We start from the raw sequence: 24,175 nt of genomic DNA, 5'->3' as shown, positions 1-24,175 counted from the left end.
CTTAGCCCCAGCACCTGCCTCCAGCTAAACAAGGACAGGAGATCAAAGAACAAGTCACCAGTCTGAGGCAGGAAGCATGCAGCACCCAAGGCCACTGTGGCACACACTGCAGCAGATGGAAGCAGGGCTCCTCAAAGAGCAGTTCTGTTCTCTGAGGCTGCCTCGACCTTGGGATGCCCATCTGCCCTTGGTGCCACCTGGAGACACAGCTGTGAAAGGCTGCTTTCTAAAAGGAGTGGAGAGATTAAAGCATTAAGTACCTAATTGCTCCTCCTCTTGTTAAGGAATAAATTAAATTTTCTAGCAAAGAGGAAGGACAATTTAAAACCAGTGTTTCCTTAAAGAAAATGCTGTGGAGTCTGGTCAAAAGTAGAAGGCAAAAGGTTTCAGGTTGTTGGAACAAATCTGCATTTACCAACACAAGCACGATCATTCATCGTAAATGAAAAAGTAAAAAGTGCAGGGAAATTACTTTCTAACAGCAGTTTTTTTCTCCTTTTTATCTCCAGCATGATGGGCCTTTCTAAATCTGGATATAAAATGATAAATGATATCATTCAGCAAGATAGGAAACTGTCTCCATACTCTTCCTCTGCCTCTCTCTCAGTTTCATACAGGTAAGTATAACATGACCTAATTTATAAGAATAACCACAGTCAAAAAGCAAAAAACTCACATATTTGAGGAGGAGGAGCCTACAAAGTGAACAGATTTATACCAAAAACTTTCCTCTCTTCCCCTGTAAGGACAGAAAGTTGCTCTGTTCCCAACCACACACATCCAGCTGGGGACTCCCACACACCCCAGTTTTGTTTTGTTCCAGCACTTTGTTGGGGAGAAGAAAAGATAGAATGCTTTGGGGTGGGAAGCACATGAATAACACCATCTCCAAAATGAGCAGCAGATCTCTGTACCTTAAGGATGCATTCATGTATCATTCAAAGAAGTATTAACCCACACTTCCACATGGTGTTAAAAACAGATTTCCAAAATAATTTCAGCTTTAATAACTCCAGGTGCTAATGAACTTTCTAGTAAGTATGGTATTAACTACTCATTTTTCCCATTAGATTAGACAAAGAATTTGCCCAGGCAGCTACAAATTGATTTCCCTTTCAATGTAATTGCACCCTATAATGATGACCCACAAAGAGCCACAGAGGAACATCATATTAAACAAAATCCATACTTGCTATAATTTCATGCCAACATTTTTTTTCCTCAACAATGAAGTGAAAATCATAGGAAAAGCTGATCAAGCAGGACTCCTTTAAATGAACAGACTTTCCTCCAGTGAGGGCTCAAGGTAAGCAGAGATCTTTTCAAGCTTGGATCAGCAGTGGTGCCATCTGAAGTCAAGAGCTCCTGCCTTGGTATCAAGGGGGGAAGTTCAAAACTGTGAGTACCAAGTGGGAGCTCAAGTCCAAGCAAAAGCAGCTACTGAAATACATTGTGGGTCATGCTGCAGAAAGGAAAGGTGGCTCTGTTTGAGCTATCAATGTCACAAGCAGGGTCAGCAGTTTTAAGAGGTTAAGGTGAGGAAAAGGGTCTCTCTTCCCCCTCACTCAACTCATGTGCCAATCTCTCAGATGTTCTGAAATTTTCTGATGCACTCACCCTACCAAGGAGCTGCAAAACATCACATGCACCCATGTGTCCTCCTCTCCTGGACTCATTATTCTGTACCATCAACCAACTGTGCTTCTCATTCACTCCTCTTTAGCATCTGTATGTCCACAAACACCACACAAACCAGTCTTGGTTTGCTCCAGCACATTGCCAGGGAGTAGGAGGCACAGTATGAGTCTGAGCTGGGAAGAGGGAGCTCCTCCAGTTCTCCAGTAGTCAAACAGAGATGCCACAGAGCTCGCACATTCCCAGCCCTGGAATGTGGGGAAAGAAACAGGGGACAGGAAAGGAGAAAAAGTGCAGAACACAGGGCAGGAGACAAGGCCAATTCCATGTAGTTTGTCTTATCACAACAGTATCACCTAATATGTTATTATTTGGTGTTGCCTAGTATTTTTGTACAGTAAGAAGTACAGCACTACTGCAGTACTGGGAAATTGTTCACCAGTATGTACCCTAAAAGCACAGATTCCAACCCCTGTCTGCTGTACCATGCATCCTGGAATGCAAACACAACTAGGAGCCTTTGAGGACAGGGTCTGAATGCTTGCGCTCATTAAGACATCTTTGAGAGAACTGAACAACCACTTCTACCCCAAACTGCACTTGAAGAAAGCGTTTAATCCATACACTCAGAGGTAAGAAAACAAGCAACTTGTCATCACTATTAACAGCAGAATTACAGCAATACGTATGAATAAGAGATAATGAATTCCAGAGACATCAGAATAATCCAGAGACATTCCCAAAGTGAAAAAACAGAACAGTACAGTGGGATTCATTCAAACACTCAACAGCTTTCCTTGGGAAAGCTCTGAGGTATAAACGGTCCACGCATTTGAAATGATCTGTAAAATCCATATTGGAGATTTGTTTCCTCTTTGCTCAAATTAGCTTTTATTCCTATGGAGTCCTACACAGCCCTGAGCAACAACCAGGATCAGAGAAAAAGTGCAGGACTTGAAACAGCCCTTTATCTCCACAGTCATCAGTACATCACATTTCTAGTGAAAACGATTCAGGGAGGTAACAAAAAAAGTTTCTAGCAGTCACGCATTGCTATCACAAAATCAAACATGATAAAACAGGTGCTGCAACCCACAAGTGGTGAAAAAACAGATGAAGTGGGCAGGGATGACAAGGCTGGAAAAGCAGTGGCAGCCTCTGGCTAAGACTGAAGCATGCTGCTGGGATGGGTGTGCAGTCTGGCAGCCAGGGAAGGGGCTGTAAGTCAGAATAGGTATGTTCTGAAAGGAGAATTCTAGAAAAAAAGAAAAGACTAAAGCTGGAAGATTTCCTACACATGATGCCCAGGTTCATTACCTGGCCACCACTGAAGACATGGATAAAAGATGTAAGCCGTGTGGTTATTAGCTTTCACTTACTGAGAAATTTTCAGAAAATTAGCTTTTCAGGCTCTTGTGATTCCTTGAGGGCAGGGGCAAAGGTTGAAGAGCTGTGTTCTTCCATACTGAAAGCCTGTACAATACAGGTACAAACTAACTCTAGACCACCTATAGGACAGCCTCTACTAAATGCAAACAAAACTGAGCAGAAAGGAGAAAAATGTGCCAAAACTGAATATAGCACTAAAATACCAGAATGTATAAAGACTCCTGGAAGACTATGAAACTGAAACTACACACAAGGATTAACTCCACATACAACATGTATCAGAAAGACAAAAACAGGTTAAACATGCAAAACACAAGTCACTGCTAAGTCTGAGATGATATGATCAACCACCACCAAGTGTGGATAACATTACATTAACACTGGAAAGTTCTTAAGCTATTTGAACCACCATCAATACACGGAAATCCTAAACAAAGCCACTAGTTTGCAAGCAAACAGTAAAAATGTTATTTTTGTAATTGATATAATCACTATTATTTAAAACAAGTAATCAGTTTCCATTTGGAGAAAATGTTTAAGCAGCCTGTCAGCCTTCCAAGAAATAGCTCTGAAAGATTTATTAATCATCTAAAGCTTGTTGTGCTAGAAAAATGCATGAGCCCATCCTCAAGGGAAAGATCCCCCCAGGATCCCCAGTGGGATCAGAACAACCACAATACCAGGAGGGGAGCAGAACAGCACAGCTGGGAATAGGGAGAACAAAGTTTTAACAGAAATTATTAAAATTAAGCGTTTTAAAAGCTTCATAATATAAACACTAGAGCACGGCATCCCTTATGAATAAAACTGTCTGTTCCAAATATGATATTTATGAATGAGGTTACTCTTCAAAGCCATGGGATTACAAACATCAGATGCACACAATAAAATGAACCTCTTAATTCAGAAGTTAGTTATATTTCATAGGCTAAAGAGCAGGAGGCTGGTTTACATTAGATCTAAGGTGATACAGATGCCAAATGACATTTTGGAGGCAATGTGTAGCTGTAAGGAGATATCAGGAAAAGCAGACTGGACACCTCCACAGAAGATAATAATTATACATCTAAGCACCCAGAAAGCATTCTGATATTGTGGCAGGCAGAATTAAAGCTGAACAATCTGAAACCTCAGAGGCAATTTAGCTTTGCTCAGCTCATGGGAGGGAGTTTTCCCTTGTACGTAATGAATAAACATAAAAATACTTTATGTCAGTTTCTCATGTAAATTCTTTTTACTGTTCCTCATTATTTTATACTTTTTTTAAAAAAATATTTTTAATGAGTCCCAACAAAAATATAAAAGATAAACATGTTTCTAGTGTTTTAACATGAAAATAAAGAGCTGTCATTAGCAGCTCACAATGCTCTGTATGCCTACGTTGATCTTGTCTGCTTTGGAAAGAATAATCCTAACAAACAACTGTGAGTATCCACACACACTAATATAGATGTTGATGATAAAGCACATCAGACTATGATAACAGACCAGTGGAACAGTGGGAATGACCCACTTGGACATGACATACAGACACTCCCTTCTGTTAATGAAAGTTTGGCAACCACATCACACTTCCTCCTGCCCCACTGCTGCAGGGTCCTGTGAACAAAGTACCATCATCATCATCATCATGATCACCAGTCTGAGACAGAGTAACCTGTGACCTTGTAACTCTTCTCTGCGTTGATACTGGGAATTCCCTTGTTTCTTACCTGAACTAACACTTCCATTTCTGCTACCTTCTCATTAGAAAAAGTCACCATGTGAATAAAAAAAAAAAAAAGAGGAATGCATTTGTTTTTGTGTAAACATTTTTACAAAAACATTTAAAACGAAAACAGTATCTTCAAATAGCACATGGCTGAAAGAATATAACAGCAAAACAAACAACACTTGAGGACAACAATTTATTTTGAAGCCAAAAATTCTTTAGTAACTAGAAGAAGAGAGAAGCATCTATTTTTAACACATTCTCTGCTAAGAAAAGGAAGATTACTCTCAGTTGGTTTAGGTAGGTATATTCAAATACCTGCATACCCTTTGAAGTTATTAAAAATTGCAATTTTAAAGGAAGCGAATAGAGCATCCCCTTAGGCTCTGGCTACAGGTTTGTGATACAAAGAGTTTGAAGGCAGATTCAGCATGGGGAATTCCCACCTGAGCTCTTCATTCCAGCCTCCGTGCCCTAGAACATCCGCCGTTCTGGACTAACAGACATTTCTAGGATTTGCCATGACCCAGAACAGTTATCCAGTAACACTCAAATGTAACCTGCACAGCACAGGCTCACAAACACCTGCATTAGCCCTGGTCTGAACTGCTCCTCTCCTGAAGAAGAGAGTAGAGCAGGTGGAACTAGGTGAGGATAGAAGGTGACAACTTAGCACTTCCATCTTTCCTCTTGTAAAACAAACAAAGGGGAACCCAACCTGTATGCTGGCAGTAAAGAACATTTTCCAGCTGTTAATGATGATTACTGTGAATGAGCAATAATTGTCCATAGCATCCATCAAATTGTTTTGTATGGGACAAGCCAATGACACAAATGTATTTATTTTCACCATAATCTTTAAATAATACAAGTAATTGCAAATCAGCTCATTTACTTTACATAATTGCTTTCCTGAAATTTGAAGCTATTTTAAAAATTCTATCCTCCTTAAAATTTATACTTGTGGCTTGTTTTCCTGATGGAAATATTTTTTGGTCAGGAGAGTATATTTAACATTAAAAATTTATTAAAACTAAACAGCCACATAAGGACTTCTCCCTGCCAAGAGCTGGACAAATCCTAACCCTTACACAACCTCCCAAGGGGTGACAGCCAGCTTTCTATAACAATGTATTGATACCTCAGGTTTTAGCTTTTATATTTTTCAGATTCTGTACTGCTTTATTGTGTAGTTCTGAGCTTCATACTAAGGGATGGTGAGCTCTCTTCACAGAGTAGCTGGACAAAACAATTCCTCTCCTAGCTTGGGACCAAGGACTACCACCCAAATTTCAGGTCCAAGAGCACAAACAACACAGATTGAAGAGAGAAAAACAAGAAGGATGGGACTGCATGGGCTAAAGCTGTAACTGGACAATTAACTGCAATATGCAAATGGGGCAGAACTGATCAAAGTGAGAGACCCCGTGAGTGGTTGTGCATTTTGTGACCATTTTGGTTCATCTTGGGTGCAGCCCTGGCTGGGCTCTTGTGCTGCCCAAGGTGGATCCATGGAGACCTTTTAATAAATCCCTCCTTTATTCTTTAACTCTGTCAGGCCTCTGTCTAGGGCAGCCTTCACAAGGCATCAGCGTGTTCCCAACCCCATTCACTCACCACTTTCATCAAGTAAGTCCTCCTCGTCATCCCCATCGTTGTCCTCCTCCATCGCCTCCTCCTCATCTTCCTCCTCCTCCTCTTCCATATCCTCCTGCTCCAAGTCCGGGTCCAGGTCCGGATCACTCCCTGAGATTGACTCGTCTGACATGATTCCCAGTGGTGCTCCTTGTGCATTACCTGCTCATGTTCTACTGTGAGGCAGCCCTGCAAGGACACCAGAGAGGAATGTGAGCCCAGCAAATCCCAGCCTTTGAGCCCCAAGGCTCAACATCACAGCAGCATTACTGCACTTAAAAAAAACAAATCAGACTTTTAAATAACAGACTTAGATATCAGACAAAGCACAAAATCCTGTGGAGAAAACAGATGCTGCAAGAAATGGATCATAATGATACAGGCCCAGCATTGAAGAATCTCCATCTCTTCACTGGTGCCCTTGACATGCACACAGGACTCTTCCTGCTGGAAAATTCCTGCTATCAATGCCTGATTATTCAGAGATGCAAAAACGAATAAATTATGTGAATGATTTCCGAACACTACCATCCAAAAAGGAAGCATACAAAAAAGGATCAGTGTCAGCATCCCCTCCAGATACCTGTTGCCCTGATCCCTGTAAACACCATCACAGTGAGCAGAGACAGAAAGCCCCTCCTGCCTCAGCTGTACCCACTGCAAAGTTCACCCACCTCCTCATCACAGCCGGGCTGAAGTCTCTGATCCAGCCACACAACAAAAGCACTGTTACCTTCATAGTTTGGGCAGAAAACAACAAAGATCCAGTTGTAAAGGTTGAACTCCCATTGTAAAACAGGGCAGGAAAAAAAGTACACACAAAGAAAGAATGGACCAGACAAAATTTGCATTTCCTTTCTCTCAAGGACAAGAACTGGGGCTGGCTGTGCATAACTTCTCTGTTACATCACTCCAGTGCATTACAGCAGAAATTGTGGTAGAACACAAAAATAAAGGCACAAGAGAGGTCAGGGCAATCACCAAGTCACCAGTTTATCTGTTCAGATCATGCACTGTCACTTCTGGTCAGTGATGGGTACTCCTGAGCACTCATCTTCCATACACACAGAATGATCCTAGAGGAGCCGTGTAAGATGGATGAAAGGAAACACAACCAAGAAAGGAAAAGAAAGAAGACATCCTGATCTTAAGGAATATAAGCAAAGGATGTATTCAAAGATCAAGCTGCAGAAGAATTACTACCCACACATTCTCCAAAACCTTTAAAGAAAGATGAAGGAAACATTTCCTCATCACTCACTTCCCACTGCCCCCTACTTATACCACATTTCCACTGTAAACTATAAAATTTTGAGAACTAATCAGCCAGTTAAAAACAAACCTAAATCCCAAACATCTAAGCAGATAAGGCAGTTCAAATATCTGTAGACATTTAAAATTTCATTTAATTTAACACTTAAATTTCATTTTCAGCTGTGTTTCATCAGTTACCAGATTAACTCAGAAACCTGAAGGTTAAAGACAACACCCCTGTAGCAGGGCTGAAAATTTAACTGTTGAGTATGCTGAATTATTCCAGCTCAAGTCACCAGCTGCTGCTCTTCAATAACATTGAAGAGTGTCAGAAAGAAAGAAAGCACAGGGGAAAGAAGGCACTGCAGAGATTGGCTTTGGAACAGGAAGCCTTTCACCACTCAGTCCCAAGAGCACTTTACCACCAGGCAGAGACAACTGAAGTCCCTCCACTAGTACACGTGTCACACAGAATAAGTTGGCTTGGTCAAGCAAATGGCAGAAAAGGCTAAAACCTGAATTAGCTCAAGTGGAACTGTGCCAGTTTACACAAGCCAAAGATATTAATTCAGCTTCTGTGGTCTGCAGGTACAAGCCCAGTTGCTGTCAGGCTGCTGCAACACGGTCACCTCCAGCATCTCTTGTTTTCTGGGGTCCGGTGACTTCAGTCAAGGGCTACATACACAAAGCCATCTATTATCAGAAGATTTTCCTAACAAATGTTGTGCTAAAGTCTGTGTCTATTTCAAAATGAGGTCTATTTCAAAACAGTGGCTTAGTTTTTCTTTTGCATAGAAGCAAGCAACCAAGGAAACACAAACACTGCTAATACGGCAGGAATGAACTCTCCTCTATAAACAGCAAAAGCAGAAGTGCTATAATGTCACTAAATGCTCCAGGTCAAAGGATGACACACGATACAGTTTCTCCCACCAGTATCCTGTGTGTCATCCTCTCACGTCCCATCATTTGTACCAGAACCTTAAAATATAAAAAACACAAATCAAAACACAAAACATTCTCTGAAAATTGTTTAAATGCAAGGTTATGGTTCCCTGTGTCTTAACAGATAAAATCAAACCAAGTGGAGAGCAGCTCTCCCTCAGACTGGAGCACAAAAGGGCTCAAATCGAAGCTTTACTTTTGTTTAGCAGTAACTACACGTTCTGTATAAGCCAACTCCTTACACCAGGAGCTCGGCAGCCCCGGCCATATGCAGGAGAGAAAAACAGAAGCTTTTGCAAAAACTTCACTAAATCTTGCAGAGCTGGGTGAAACAAAGCTGGTTAACCGCTCCGTGCCCACTGCCGTGTGCCGTGCATCTCCGTCCCTTCCCTCGCCGGGCCGGCTCCCGGGAGGGCTCCCGCCCTGCCTGGTGGCAGCAGGTACGCGGTGCACAGCCCAGAGCCTGCCCTCGTTTCTCACACCGATCTGACCCAGTTCGGAGCCTCCCACCAAGGGGAATTACACAACAGGGCCAGATTGTGGCTGCCGCTACTGTTTTATGGCTGAGTTATTCCAACCTGCCCCATCTCCTGCCTTTGCAGACGCAGGCACTGTGCTCAGTGTTTAACGCTGCAGGAAGGGCACTTTGCGAGAGATAAACTGATTACCTGACACATCCCCGCACGGGATGTGAGCCTCAGGAGGGTTACAGCCCCAAGAAATCCTAATCAAACCCTCTGCACCACCCCTACAGCAGATATTCAGCCTTCCAGCACAGTGCCTCGACTGCTGAGAAACCGGGCTGGGATCTTAGGGGGAAACACTTGGAAAAATTCCTCTTGCTTACTCAGGGAGGAAAAAAGAGCTGTCATGTTTATCCTACCCAGAAGTTAAACCCTGCAATCAACTGCACATCAAATTAACATCCAAGACAGCCTCTCTCATGTATTATGTCCCGTCTTTCAACAAAGATAAAAATAGTTCTGAAGTTTCTTGGGCTTTGCTTTTTTAAGGTAGAACACCTCAGATAGTAAGTAAATGCCATGTGCTGATGACTGCCTCCTCCTCAAGCCTGCACAGAAAGGTTCTGTGTTCCCCACTTCTAGGTGAGGAAACCTTGAGAATTTGGACACATTTCTATTGTCCTCGCGTTTTTCTTTCCCTCTGCAAAGCTTTAAAATTACTTCTCACATATAAAATTGAGAGAGAAATGTGAAAGCAACTTTTCCCCTTCTACACGATAGTTGCTCACAGCAGAGTTGTGCATGCCATGAGCCAAACTGTTAAATGAAACAGCAATCATCAGGGGATGTGGGGACTTAGGGCATTTCTGTACATCACTTTCATCAGAGGATCCACTAGCACTGTAAATACGAAACCATTATTTAATTAACTATTACAGATACCATGGAGTAAAAAGCAAGGGTGCAGGACAAGGCAGAACAGAGTCCTTCCTCACTTGAGGAGAAGCAGGGTTCTCCTGTACTTACAGAAACTCACAAAAGCCAAAGGGACTTTACAGAAGCTCTTTGCCCACTACAACAAACACAAGTGATTTAGGGACAGGACATGCTCACTCCTGAGTACACAACCATCCCATACAAATCCCTTCAGAAAGGGCAGGTTTAACACTAATGCTGCTCCAGTGCTGAACAGTAAAGAGGATTCCATCACCTCTCCAACCTCTAGTCAAGCCCAATATCTGGGACTCATCAAGATTTGTCCCTTAAAGCCTGTTTTGTAACCAAGACTTCACACTGGCCATTGTGGTGCCAGGCCATAGAAACAGGATCAAGCACCCTGGCAAACCCCAAGCGGATTTGCACAGACAAATAAAACAGATTTTAATAAAAACAGATATTTCTAAGTCTGTACTGCATAACACTCTTCACTGTTTGTTACACAGTCATGTTTTATGGCAACAATAATCTCCTTTTCTGTTTTTCTTTTTTGTTGGGCAACAAAAGAGTAAAATGGTTGATTGGGGCCATAAGATTCCTCTCAATGCACTCAGTTCACACACAAACACTCCAAACTGGATGTGTATGAGGGCAATGCTGGTTCCTTGGGGAAAATCTCATCTGTGTGTCAGACCACTACTAGCACCACTCATAGGCAGCCTTCAGTATCTAGCAGAACATTACCATAAAGTACCCAACTGCATGAATAAAGGAACTATGAGCTTAAGCTTCTCTATGACAAAAAGTCTTGTAACAGTTTGCAAGCGGTAACTTGCAATATTATTGCAAAATAAGAATTAATAGTTCTCTGTTCCACTTCAAAATCTAGTAAGAAATAAACCTCAGATCAGTGGTTTTGAACAGTTTGATTCTAACAAACAGTAGAATTTCTCTAATTTACATTATGCAACATATTAAAACCTCTATTAAATTATCATGTAAAAAATGGTATCAGGGGAATCACCCAAAAGGATAAATATTGTTTTAAAAAAGGAGCCAGAAGTTTTACTACAGTAGTACAACAGACCTCTATATGCTTTAAACAGTTTCCTGAAAAAACAAAAGGAACTTATTCCCCCCCAAGTTGCATTTAAAGCCATACTTAAATGATACTTCATGATTTAAATCCCTTCTTCCTTTGCAGCCTGAGACTGTTGAGAATCCAGCTATGCAGTTTCTCTGCTGTGACTCACAGCTAACTGGTGGCCACAGGCTGCTGGCTGGGAAGGAAGAAAACAATTCTCCTTCATTTTATCTTGTTCAAATCACAAACAAACTAAGTAGTATTGATCCCCACTAACTGATGTGTTCTCCATAGGAATATCAAACTGAAGGAAAAAGAAGCAGCCTGTGAAATCATAACCTGGGGAGCATCTGCTTGTCCTGGACCACTCCTCTGAGGGAGGCAAGTGTGCTTCTCCCCATTCCACATAAATATTGAACAATGGATCTAGTCTTCACCCACACTGCATGTGAGTATTAAGGAGCCCACTGTGATTTGTAGGGAACAGGAACTGAGAGCAAAGAAATAACAGATTGCTTTTAGAAACACATCCATATATCAGTTTTGAGAGAGTTGCAGGACTTGCTCTTTTATTATCTCCAGGCTAACAATCCCCCTCGAAAAAGGCACCACAAAACTAAAACCAGCCTGAAACTGGTTGTTCCCTGACAACACGAACAACAAAAGCTGCTGCAAGAAAGTGTGGGAGAAATGAAAAAAAATTCAAAACAACACAAGGAAAAAAAAAAACCCAACAAAAAACCCCATAAAATCAACCCATAAAGAAAGAAAAGGGAGAGCTAATCCTTCCCTTCTGCTGACATGACAGTGCTAGCACTGAGAATGTGACAATGAACATTACATAAGGCCTGGCTCCCACTGTGATCTGAACAAAAAGAGCCAGCGTGAGTCAATGGCAGCATCTGCAGCTCCTTACACAACCTGAGCATCCACCACCTGCTGTGGGAGCAGCCACAGGGCCCCTCTCTCCTGCACCTCGGGAGGGATGTGGGAACACCCCACTGCCAGCACTGGACACGTTCTGTGACCCTTAAAGAAAACCTGAACTCTCCATAAGATGCCAGCACTCCCTTCCACACAGATTTTGTGAGGTTCTTCACCTCTGGACACAGCCAGCAGAAATGGGCAAATGTTTTTGTGTTTGTATTTATGGATGTATATCTAGATAGGTATATAATTATTTGCCTGATCACTGATGCATTGCTTCTGAGGGCAATTTTGTTTAATCATATTAAAGCAGAAATTGACTTCCTATAAGTCAACTCTCTCCTATCAAATACTCAAAATGGCCTCACCAGTGAACCATCATAGAACAGCAATTTGTTTGTTACTGCATAAAAGTTCAGGCTACCTGAAGTAAGAAGCATGTGATCAGTTTTGCTTCCAGTAATTACTGACATCTGCAGTAACACCATCAACACCAAAATAACAAAAAATTTCTCTTACTCCACAGAATCTCCATCTATGTTTTTAGAATATCCATCTGTATTTGTCAAATTCTATATAAATGGCACTTGCATTACCTGCTAAAGGAAACTCTCCTTCCCTCATCACTGTTTCTTTCAAAGCAAACAGCATTTCAATATAAAATCCACTTTTGAATGTGTTTTTACATGTTTTGTCCATGCTGCTACAGCTACAGAAAAAACAACCAAGACCTGTGTAAGGAGTAAAACCCTAAGAAAATATTTCAAATGGTGGGAAAAACTCAATAGTAGGGCACACTGTATCAGGATTCCAAATTACATTCAATGCATTTTATCCAGCAGATTAATTTGGGAAATTCTTGCCTACTTTGCATTAATGATAACCATTCTCAAATTCCAAAAGATAAGTTTGAAAAGTTAGCTCAGGGAGAGGTGTGCCAAGCCTTCTCTTCAGGAACACCCAAACTATGTCAAGATGTGAGCCAATTCCCAAGCAGGAAAGATAGAGATAACTGGAAGATCCCTCTGGAATTTAAGCTCTTGTCATACATAGGTGCCAGAGAAGAAGTTATGTAATAAATCAAGACTAAATTACATAAACAGAAGCAGTGGAACAGAGAGGAGTGGAAAGGCATGGAGCTATTCCCCTCTCAAGGAAAGAACAGTCACTGTCATTCTTTGAAGACAAGTTGTGGCTTTGGTCACTGAGATATGCTAACACTATGGCTCACCTCCTTGAAGGGTATCCCTCAGAAACAGACTGGGATAGCTCATAAACAATGCTTTCATCTTGCAGGATGAGGAAAATTGCAAGTTTTCCAAATGTTAAAAGGTCTAATTTTATCCTATTTTCTCAGTACCACCCCATCCACACACACTCCTCTCTTTGCCTTCCAGAGAAGCACATTTCCTTACAGGGGAATGATTCACTGCCTTCAGCTGTGTCCCTGCTCAGGAAATGAGCTTTCCCACCAGCAGCAGCCCAGGGCAGCCCACCATCCCCTGTGAGACAGACACCACTCACATCACACACTGGCATCACCACAACTTAACTCTGCCTTGGGTCACAGGTCTGCGTTACAGCACAAAGAATCACACAGCTCTGGGAGCTTGGTTTTGATGCCTCATCCTTCTCCCTCTTCAAAACTGGACTGAAAATCTGAGGTTCTGGTTTATGTAGTTATAGAAAAAGGAAGTATTCCACATAGGTTTGTTCCTCTTTATTCCCTACCCCATCTCCAGCAGTGATAACTACACTAGGGATGAGGAAGTATTACTTATGCCACCTACAGCTTACCAAAGAAACTTGAACATGAGCAAAAACAAGAGGAAAACCAAAAAATCATCCTGAAGTAGGAGGAAATGGAAATAAACAGTTTTGAACTCATGTGATATGACAATTAGCATATGTTAGACCCAATTTGCTGCCAAGCAATCAGACATTAAACTAATTTTTATTGTATTGCAATGTAGATTAAAAATCCATTAAAGGATTAAAATCTGTCCAAAACTTCTTTCAGTCATTCCCTCCCTGCAACACTGCACAGTGGTGAAAAAAACTTAATGTTTAAGTGCCACTTTTCTGCTAGTTTTGAGAACAAAGTAACCAAAATCTCTCGACTTTTGCCTTTCTCACTAATGAGGTTAAAATAAAACACTTACACTGATCCTTATCTATCCTGCACAAATACATCTGCTTTAATAACACTGATACTACAGGCAGCTCACATGGAAAGCAACTGGAAGAAAGAGCCTCCTGTGGTTCTGTCCTTAGTTACGGGAGCACCACTTTGGTTGTGCTGTGCTGGCTGAAAACTTCCCAATGGTTTGGACAGGCCTGAGAGGGAAAAGAATGCAGCTTACTGTCTCTCCCCACAGAGCACAAATAACCCAACACACTGCTGAGGGGATCATTTGGATACACACAAAAATCACCCCAATGGAGATAATAAATATTATTTCACAAAAGAAACAAGAGCTATGAGTCTCATGATATGCATATTATATGTTTAGCTTATAAAATTGTGAGTATACGACTCTACATACTGGAGTTTACTTCCAAAAGAGCTTTAAAAGCAGCACAATGCAAGCTGGGCTAAGAAGGTACACAAATATTAGCAGGAAGATAATCTATCCTGAGAGACACCATACCCTTTTGGTAAACATATCCAACTGTCCTGTCCCATTTCATGCAAAACAGGATATTAGCTACCAACCAGCACGAGCACACAGTGTTAAGCCAGGAAGGAGCAACTGAAAAGGGATATATTAACAAATTACTGTAAAATACCATATGAAAAATAAGCACCACAACAACCACCCAGAGAAGTAGCTGCTGGCTACCAAACATAGCTCTTTTAGAGTAAAAATGTCACTACCTCCCAAGTGTATAAATTGACTTAACTTTTGTAAATGCTAGCAATGTCTTTTGCAGTACTTGTTCTTACCAAACACACAATACTGTATATTCATACCCACACAGAATCCAAAATGTTACATTTCCAAGATTCAGAAGCAGAATGACAAAGAGCACTCAGCTGTGATGCAGCCAAAACCCACAACCTTCTGGGTATTCTTTCTCTCAAAGTTAAGAGTGAGTTTCAGTCAAGTGCTTTCCCCAAATGACCACTTCTTCTACCAAAGCTCATTTAGCATTTGCAAATTCTGCCTGACTGGCAGCTGTGCCCAGTGAGCCAGAACAGAGGGAACAGCAGGAAAGCCAGGTCTTCTCGTGTCCTCTTGACTTGTTCCCATCCCAAGTGAAGGCAACCATGTGTCGTAAGAAAGCACCATCCCTATGCTCAGATGCTGTTTCCTCCCCAAATACAACAGAAATGGAACGTCTTGCCTCATAACTATAACCTCCCCTTCTTTTCAATTATTAGATTATTGAATTTTAGTCTTGAATCAGAGAACTGTTTGAGTTGGAAAAGAGCTCTGAGACCACAGAGTCCAAGCACTAACCCAGCACCATCAGGCTCACTACTAAGCCATGTCTCCAGGTGCCACACTGACACATCTTTTAAATCCCTCCAGGGCTGGGGGCCTCAGTACTTCCCTGACAGCCTGTTCTGATGCTTGACAACCCTTCCAATGAAGAAATCTTGCCTAATATCCAATATAAACCTCCCTGGCAGAACCTGAGACCATTTTCTCTTATCCTGTTGCTCATTCCTTGAGAGAAGAGCCCAACCCCCACCTGGCTACAGCTTCCTTTCAGAGAGTTTCACAGGGCAATAAGGTCCCTCCCGAGCCTCCTTTTCTACAGGCTGAGCCCCCTCAGCTGCTCCTCATCTGACCTGAGCTCCAGACCCTTCCTCAGCTCCCTTCCCTTCTCTGGAGAAGCTCCAGCATCTCAATGGTTTTCTTGTTGTGAGGAGCCCAGGATTTGAGGTGCCTCAGCAGTGCCCAGCACGGGGCACAGTCACTGACTGTCACTGCCCTGGTCCTGTGGTCACACCAGTGCTGGTACAAGCCAGGTGCCACCGACCTCCTTGGCCACCTGGGCTCATGTTCAGCCACTGCTGAGCAGTGCCCCAGGTGCTTTCCTGCCAGGAGCTTTGCAGGCCCTCTGCCCCAGCCTGCACTGCTGCAGGGGGGTGTTGTGGCCTTCCTGCCCTCCAGGAGATCAACGCTCCTGCCCACACTGCTGTCACCTACAAACTTACTGAGGGTGCCCTTGATCCCCTCATCCAAGTAACTGAGAAAGATGTTAAATAGGTGTGGCCCCAATCCCAAACTCTGGGGAACCCCACAAGTACCCAGCTGGATGAGGCACCATTCTCCACCACTCTGGGCTTGGCCAGCTTTTTTGCCCAGTCATTAACTGAACTTGTTCATTCATCCATTGGAGAAATTCTTGATTATTATTGATTTAGGCTGAAATAAGAAATTTTTGTAACTACAGCTCTTACCTTGATGGGAGATTTTGGGTACAGTTAACAGCATTCTTTAACAGAGAAAACTAATTACATTGCACTTCCAAAGGAGATTTACTGGCAATGCTGTAAAATCTCAATCAACTTCATTCATAGTTGTCCCCCTGCTAGGAATGAAGGAGGCAGATGACAAAAGTTAAAGACTTTCTCATTACAATAAAGGGATAGATGTTCACAAAGAGGCAGAGTATCTCATTCTGTTAAAATAAGCATTTCACTGACCAGAAGTATTGATTTAATTGAAATATAAGATCTCCTCTCTTGCTTTTTTGTGAGTGCTATGGTAAGTACAGGAGGAAGGAAAAGGCACCTCTAAAACAATTTTTTGTTAGGGAGAAAAAAAAAAGGCATTTTTTTACAGAGTCTGTATGACTAAGCAGATCACCCTCTTCTCCAGTGTTCTCTACTCATTTTCTGGGTCTTACTTCTCTCAAGCAGTTGACTATTGTCACTAGAAAATAAACAAATTCAGACCACAGACCTGAACTACTCCCATTCATTGGAGAACAGGATGTGAAGTAATTGTTGACAAAAATTTAAAAATGCTGGCTAGGGTGAATCTTACTATGCATTCTCCAGAATAAGGAACTCCCCCCACCAAAAAATAAAAAGCAGCTTCCCGAAGAAATTCTTCTCCAGAGATAAGAGGATCACATACCAAAACTGAGGGGAAAATTAGGAAAAAAATTTTCTCTTCTAGGATAACAGCTTTTCCCCAAACATCTGATCTTAAATGCACTGCTTCAATTCTAAATCTTCTCCATTCCATGCAACAACCACCTTGACACCCAGCTTTCAAGGCAGCTGTTGCTCCCTATTTAGAGCCTGTGTTACACTTCATAGCTAAGCACAAAAAGGCACTGGTCCTGTAAGGTTTATTTCTTGGTCCTGTTCTCTAAATTCCTTGACACCTACGGACAAGGAACTTAAAATCCAACTGATGTCACCACTCCTACAACAAGTTCTCGATTTAAGAAAATATTCTTTGTTCCTGCTATCTCCTCCACCCCAGCATCCCCTACAAAAGCAAGCTGATTTTCCTTACTTCCTGTGCCTGGAAGTTTGGTTGCTGAGGTGCATTCCATAACCCAGGCACTTGTACTAAGGAAGGAATACACAGCTTTTGCACTAATTCAGGAAAGGAGAAGCCACAGCCAGCTGCCTTTTCACACAAGTGTTAAGGAGCAATGCTGCAAGGGTAATCAAACCTCTGGGCAGTTACATTACACTGGGAATGCTGTTCCTTTTGCTTCCATCAGAGAGTGATGCAAGTAATAAATGCAAAGACATGAATAAAAAAGCACACTAAACAGAAGATGGCAACCAAACTCTGATGATAAACCCACCAATTACAGAGACAGAGACGTGCCTTGACACTGACAGAGAGTTTTTAGATTTCACAGGCACCAGAAGGGTAATAAACATTTGGCCTTGATTAAATTACCCATTTTCCCTCTTGCTGACTGCAGCTTCCCAGGCCTCGGACACATTTTCTGCAGCAGCTGCTCTTTTCCCAACTCACACACTGCTCCCACACCGTGCCAGCACAACCCCTCTGTGTGGCTGGACAGCAATCTGATTCAGCTGAAAACCTACCTGAAAGCAAAATTCACTTCCCAAATGTGATCTACCACAAAGTTGCATGAACAGCTTTGTGGGCACAAAGGGAAAAAAAAAAAAAAAGCAGTGAGAGGGTGAGAACATGCAGCCCTGGGTATGGGCTGATCAAGCTGGAGTCACTGTCACCAAGGCCATGCTCTAAGCAGCCAGACATTGCTCCAGTGCAGGGGACAGACAGCATTTCTATCTAAGAAAGTGAGATGGTCCTTGTGATAAAGCTTCCTTACCTTCAAAACTCCAGCCCAAAGGATGGTGCATGTAGCCAAGGTGAGACAATCTTCTCAATTGTCTCTCTCTTTGAGTAGTCAAGGCATGTGGTTTGTGGTTTGTGTAAACTGATTCTGAACTACATTTTGCTGGACTTTTTCAATTGATAAAACCAATGCAATTGCCACTCAAAGCACAGAAGTATAAAGTACATCATGCAGTCAGACATCCTTGCTGTGCACATCTCTCTCCCCACAGCAAATACCCTTAAACTGTCCAAAGCAAAATACGCCTCCTCATGTAAATCCTTGGCATGCAGCATCTTTAGTGAGAGCCTCTATAAACAGGTCCTTCCATGTGGGCACCAGAAAAGGCAGGATGAGGCTGTTTTAGGGAACAGGAAGATAAGCTGTCCCAACGTTGAGACACTGGTAACCTGCACTGACAGAAATTTCTCTGGATCAGGACATGGCCCCTCCGAAATGCACTCAGGGGGACTTGTTAAAGGAACACCTCTATGGGTGATAAAGGGAAGTGATGCAATCTGTACCATGAGAACAAATGGGTAATTTCTTGAACTCCACAAGAGGAATTTACTTTGGCCATAATGACCTCCCCCTTCCTGAGATCAAGGGCTGATTTTTACTAGTTGAATAAGAGAATCACTTTCTTTAGGCGTCTGCCTATCTTATTATGTTTGGAATAAGTAGATATTCCTGGGCTGTCCTGGAACATAGACATTTCCCCAAAATGCAACCAAGATCCACTGTGGAGATCTGGCCATAAATCTGGCCATATGGGTGTATGTAGCCTGTCCTGCACATCCCCTGTGCTTGCTTTGTGTTTGTTTCACCCAACACTTGAACTTCACCCAAACTGCTCAGGGAGACACAAACACCCTTGGCATGAGGTCCTCAAAGTCTTCTCCCATCCTTTCTTCTTACAGAAATGCAGTTGCCACTCCAGAGACCACTGCTGTTGGTCTCAGTTTTCTGACCCAGGCCACAGATAACTTTTTCACCTTCTATTGCTTATACTAAATATTGTCACAGCCAAGCTGTGATAAAAGTGAGAAGTGACAGCTCCCCTCAGCAACCATTAGAAAGATCACTGTCTGATACAGGATACAGGAGGAGTTCTAGCCCATTAAAGCCAAATTAAATTTAAAAATCTGAAATCCTTATCTCCTGAGTTCTAAAATCTCCTCCAATCCCCAAAATCTTATACAGACTCCCCAACAATTAACTCTGTTCACCTTCAATGTTCCCTGCATAAAGCAACTGCAAAGAGAATCCAGAAGAACATTGTGGGGAGGGAGGGAAGGTAAAGAAACTGTTTGCTTATAACCACTTCTGTCTCTCTTCACTGCCTTCCTTCTCTTTGTCAGCAAAATGGGTCAGACAAGATAACAGAAAGGAGAGCAAGAAATGCAGAGGAGACACACCCCCTCCAAGCTGCAAGGAAATTGAAAGATAAACAACTTCCCTGAACAGAAGGATTTACCTCTAAGTCTTCCTGCACAGGCCAGCCCAGGAGTGCAAAAAGAAGAATACAAGATCTTGCCAAAATAATAAGACTTAGAGGGGAAAACATAACACTTGGCTGGAAAATGCTCCAAGGTCAGCAGGACAACCTCCTTCAGTGATAAAGGAAGTCCTTTCTTACAGTGCTGATCCTTCCCCAAACCCAGATGTCCTGAACAGACAGATTACATCTGATGCTTGCTGGAACAAGGGCTGGTGTGGGCACACATTCTCTGCAGGAGTTGAGGGGGTGCCTGGGGAAGGCCACCCATGGGCAGAGCATCCAGCTCCTGCATTTCCCATGGCCCTTGCTCTGACACATGACTGGGCACGCACCCATCCTGTGATGGGGAAAGGATCAGTATGTCTGCACAGGTGCCTACCAGGCACAAGCTGCTGTCACAGCCAGATTTGCTTCCATTGTGCTTCCAGAAGGGTTTAGAAAAACATCCCAAACCCACTGTGCACAGAGAATCCACAGACAGCCAGTAATCTCCCTAATGGCCAAGGCAGGAGAGGACCCATGGATTTTTCCTTTCTGCATCCTTCATTGCTTTGGCAGACAGAACACAGCAGAACCATTCCCCTGCTGGACAAGGGACACACTGATTTCATACTACCAGAGACACACAAGGCACAGCATCCTTATGCATGCACACCCAGCTACCTCTGCCAGCAAGAGCACATGCAATTTATTCCCCCAATGAAAAATCAATTTCTACAGAATGTAAAGACTACTCACTACTGGGGTAAGCATCTTCAGAGCACATTATGAAGATTTTTTTGAGGAAAAATACTGGGGAAGATATTCCAACCTCTTCAGGAAATGAAATAGCCACCCATTCTTCCACATACAGCCCCTTCCTCTGCCTATCACCAAAAATGACAGTGGTTCCCAAAAAAAAAGATCACAAATATTTGATTTCATTTAAGTACATGGTATATACAAGGACATTAATTCCCTCAAGAGGAAATATACACTCTATAGATTAAAAGGAGTGCTGTAAGAGAACAACCACCACCAGCAGATCCTGTGAGTGACTCCAGCATGTGCAGGAAGAGTCTGAACACTGCGTGAGATCTGTTTAGCAAGTGCCAATACCCCTGCACTTGTGTGGTGGCAGGTACACTCATCCATTTACAGTGCATTTCCTCACCCAGATCTTCCAAATGAAACTCCATCCTGACTTGATGACTTCTGGAGATTTAGACATCCTGATTTTCCTTAATACTTATAAGCATCTTCCTAATGTCTCCAGTGGTTGATCACACTCACTGTTAACAATCTGTGCCTCTTTCCTAATTTGAAACAATCTTTTTAACTTCCAGGCACTGGCTGCTATTGTATCTTTTTCCATTAAATTAAAGAGCCTTTGGTACACAGCCTATTCTGCCCAAAGAAAATTGAGAAACTTTTAAATACCTTGTGATAAGCTAAACCGATTGAGCAGTTCAAGAAAAAGTTTTATAATGAGCAGTTTAATCCCTGAAATAACATTGAACACTACATCTTTCTTGTCTTTGAACATCTCTTTAAAAACACCAACATTAAACCTTGTCAAAATACTCTGCAACTGATTTCACCTCTCTGTCCTCATTCAGTATTTCCTGTTATTATGAAAGTACGTTAGTATTTAAAAATTAATTAGCTTATTTTAAGCTCTGAGGACTCACTGCCATATATCTGCTCTTCTCCTGCCATCCTTTCCAAGGTCACTGACTTCTGGAAGCACAATTCTGTATTCTAAACCTACAGCCTCCAGTCTTTCCCATAACATGCATAACATGGCCCAGCTCTATAAAAACATTTGGCCATATTAAACCCAGTTACCCAAACAACTCAGAGGACACTGTACAGCTGCTGCTCCTTCTTCATGCTTCACCAGTCAGGCACAACCTTTACATAATCCACAAATTTGAATAGCTCTAATTTCATGTTTTCTTCCAGGCCACTGACAAAATTACTACAAAGCTCTGGACCTACTATAAATCCCTGAAAAAATCCTCCATTCATATTCTATTTTCCACATCCACTGTTTTTAATCCAGTTGTTGACTCATAGATCATACATGAAACTGTATCTGTTGAACAACACTCACTTTTCAACAACACCCTCACTGACTGAAGCAGTCATGGGAATACAATTACCACACAAATCCCATTTTTAAGTATGTGTTTGATACAAGAGATTTAATTAGAATTTTTTGATCTTCCAGAGCACTGCTACTCCCCAGCCACGTAACAAAGACTCTTTTGCTTCACTAATTTTGAGTAAATCCCACCAGCAGCCCTCCTCAATCGATTCCTTTTGGAACAACATTCCATTTCCCATGTTGACTCAGCAGGCAGCTGGAGCACCTGTGCTCCACTATCCACTCCCAGGCTTGGACAGGTGCACGGATTTTGCTTGGTTTGGGGTTTGGTTGGTTGTTGTTGTATCAGCAACAAACAGCTAGAGCAATTCACATAAGATCAATACATTGTAACAACCTATTTATTCTGGATTTAACAATTCCAAATATAATAACCCACACTTCACTGATGCTGATGTTCTGGGTAAGCACTGGAGAAACTGGAGAAAATCTTTGGTGAATTACCATGTCTCTAAAATGTCATTTCCCTAGTTCTGTTGGGCTAGAAAAGTTCTCTTCACAAGAATTTTAGATAAAAACCTTCACTGTGAAGAGAAGATAGTACAAGTCAAAATTATGGTACTTCTACTGTGTTTAAATTCCTTCTTATGCTGTGGTTGCCCTACAAACCCCTTCTACCTGACCAGCCAGGTTCTGCATTTCTGCTGGTCAATTCTGCCCTTGCACAGCTCCACTTCTTTGGTAATTAGATCAAGCTGGTTTGCCACAGATAACACCACTGTAAAGTTTTCTGCCAAATCACTACAAAACCCCTTTAATTGCTTTTATAAGTTTAGCGCCTCTCTTATATAAAGCATGTTGTTTTGCACTTGAGTCGACCAAAGTCCTCCTGGTTTGGTGTAAGTTTCAATGTATTTGTAACCCAGGAAAGCACGTGGGCACGTTGAGCTTTTCCACCTTTGCTTTTCTACTTATCTGCCATCCACCAGCATAGAAACAGTTACAGTGGCAGAAGAGAAATTTTGCTAATATGCTCAATTCTTGGCTAGCTCCTACCAGTACCATTGTGTGTGCCTGTGAAGAGAAGGAGGAGAGAGTAATTAAAGTCATACCAGCAAGCAGCTAGTTCATCTCATCAACTCTCCTCTGCTTCAAAGAGGTGCCCAAGAAGCAAATGGTAGCTGCACTTTGCAGCTCAGAAATTCCTCCTAGGATTTAGGGCAGGAGTAGAGGGCACAGTCTGTATGGTCTGAATGCTGCACTCTGTGTTCATACCACAAGCTGCACTGATTGCATCAAACAGATTTCTTCAGCCTGGTTTCAAAGCAACTGGCTAAAGGCCTTCCCCTAAAGATTTCTGCATCGTTGAATGAGATTTTTAGTCATGAAGTTATGCAGCACTTTTCCCCAGCACAGGATCAATATTTCCTCCAGACAAGTGCCTACCAGCCTTTACATCTTTCCCAATGCTTGAATAACTGACTGTCACTAACACCAAACTTGGATCATTCTTCCTTTCTTTCTTTGTGCATTCCAACTTGCAGATACACCCTCAGAACAGCAGCTTTGGGACAAGCTGACAGGCCACCCCAGAGGGCTTCAAATCACTGCTCCCACTTACAGGTTTTAGAGCACAATGAAAAAGCTGCTATGAGCTCTAAGTGATGGATGTAACACTTCAAGTGAGTCACAGACACCTTTGAAATGCCACAAGATTTTTGGAGGTGTCAGACTGACCCCAACTCCAGCATTACCACTGAGTAAGAGCAAGATTTCAATTACTGCAGCTGCTCTGAGATTGCAATAGCACTGAATCAGCCTTGCTCACAGGAGTGCACAGAAATTCTGCTACTCCACATCAGGCAGAAATTGAGTCAATAGTGCATCTGACCTTTAAGAATTTCTGAAAGGTTATTTTCTACACCTTGAGATATTTTTCAAAGTAACAAATCTTATTGATATTCTTATGTAGTTTTACATCTGCATGAATGAAAGCAATATATACTTTTTCACCTTTCTATTCCCCTTCAAAATTTGTTTCAACTTCAGGTATACCAATTTTCAGCAAATGTGCAGTTGGCATTTGCTGGTTATCACATACAAAATACTGATCAATAACTCACTATTATTTAGAATGGCATGCCACCAGCAAGCTGGTTCTAAAACATGATAACTTAAAAAAACAAGCAACCAAACAATACCACCACATTCTCAGAAACTCAACCAGCTTCTAAAGGTGTCTATTCAACAAATTTTACCTTCTCATACCAGCAAGAAGCTAGTTCCTATAATTCCACCTTCTTTCTTCTCCCAG

The 24,175-nt window shown here is 42.1% G+C and overlaps 1 protein-coding gene across 2 annotated transcripts in view; it reads right to left on the bottom strand.

Moving 5' to 3' along the window:
• The window catches only part of RAD54L2 (RAD54 like 2), a 69,172-nt gene that overhangs the window by 41,337 nt on the left and 3,660 nt on the right, over nucleotides 1–24,175 (bottom strand). For both annotated transcript variants that reach the window (XM_074550068.1, XM_074550066.1), the window contains exon 2: nucleotides 6,353–6,559. In XM_074550068.1, the coding sequence (XP_074406169.1) occupies nucleotides 6,353–6,503 (151 nt within the window). In that variant the 5' untranslated portion in view covers nucleotides 6,504–6,559. The remainder of the gene's footprint in view (nucleotides 1–6,352; nucleotides 6,560–24,175) is intronic.

The sequence above is a fragment of the Zonotrichia albicollis genome, chromosome 12 (assembly GCF_047830755.1).
Source record: "Zonotrichia albicollis isolate bZonAlb1 chromosome 12, bZonAlb1.hap1, whole genome shotgun sequence".
Classification (NCBI taxonomy): Eukaryota; Metazoa; Chordata; class Aves; order Passeriformes; family Passerellidae; genus Zonotrichia; species Zonotrichia albicollis.
This window is presented reverse-complemented; position numbering and strand designations above follow the sequence as displayed.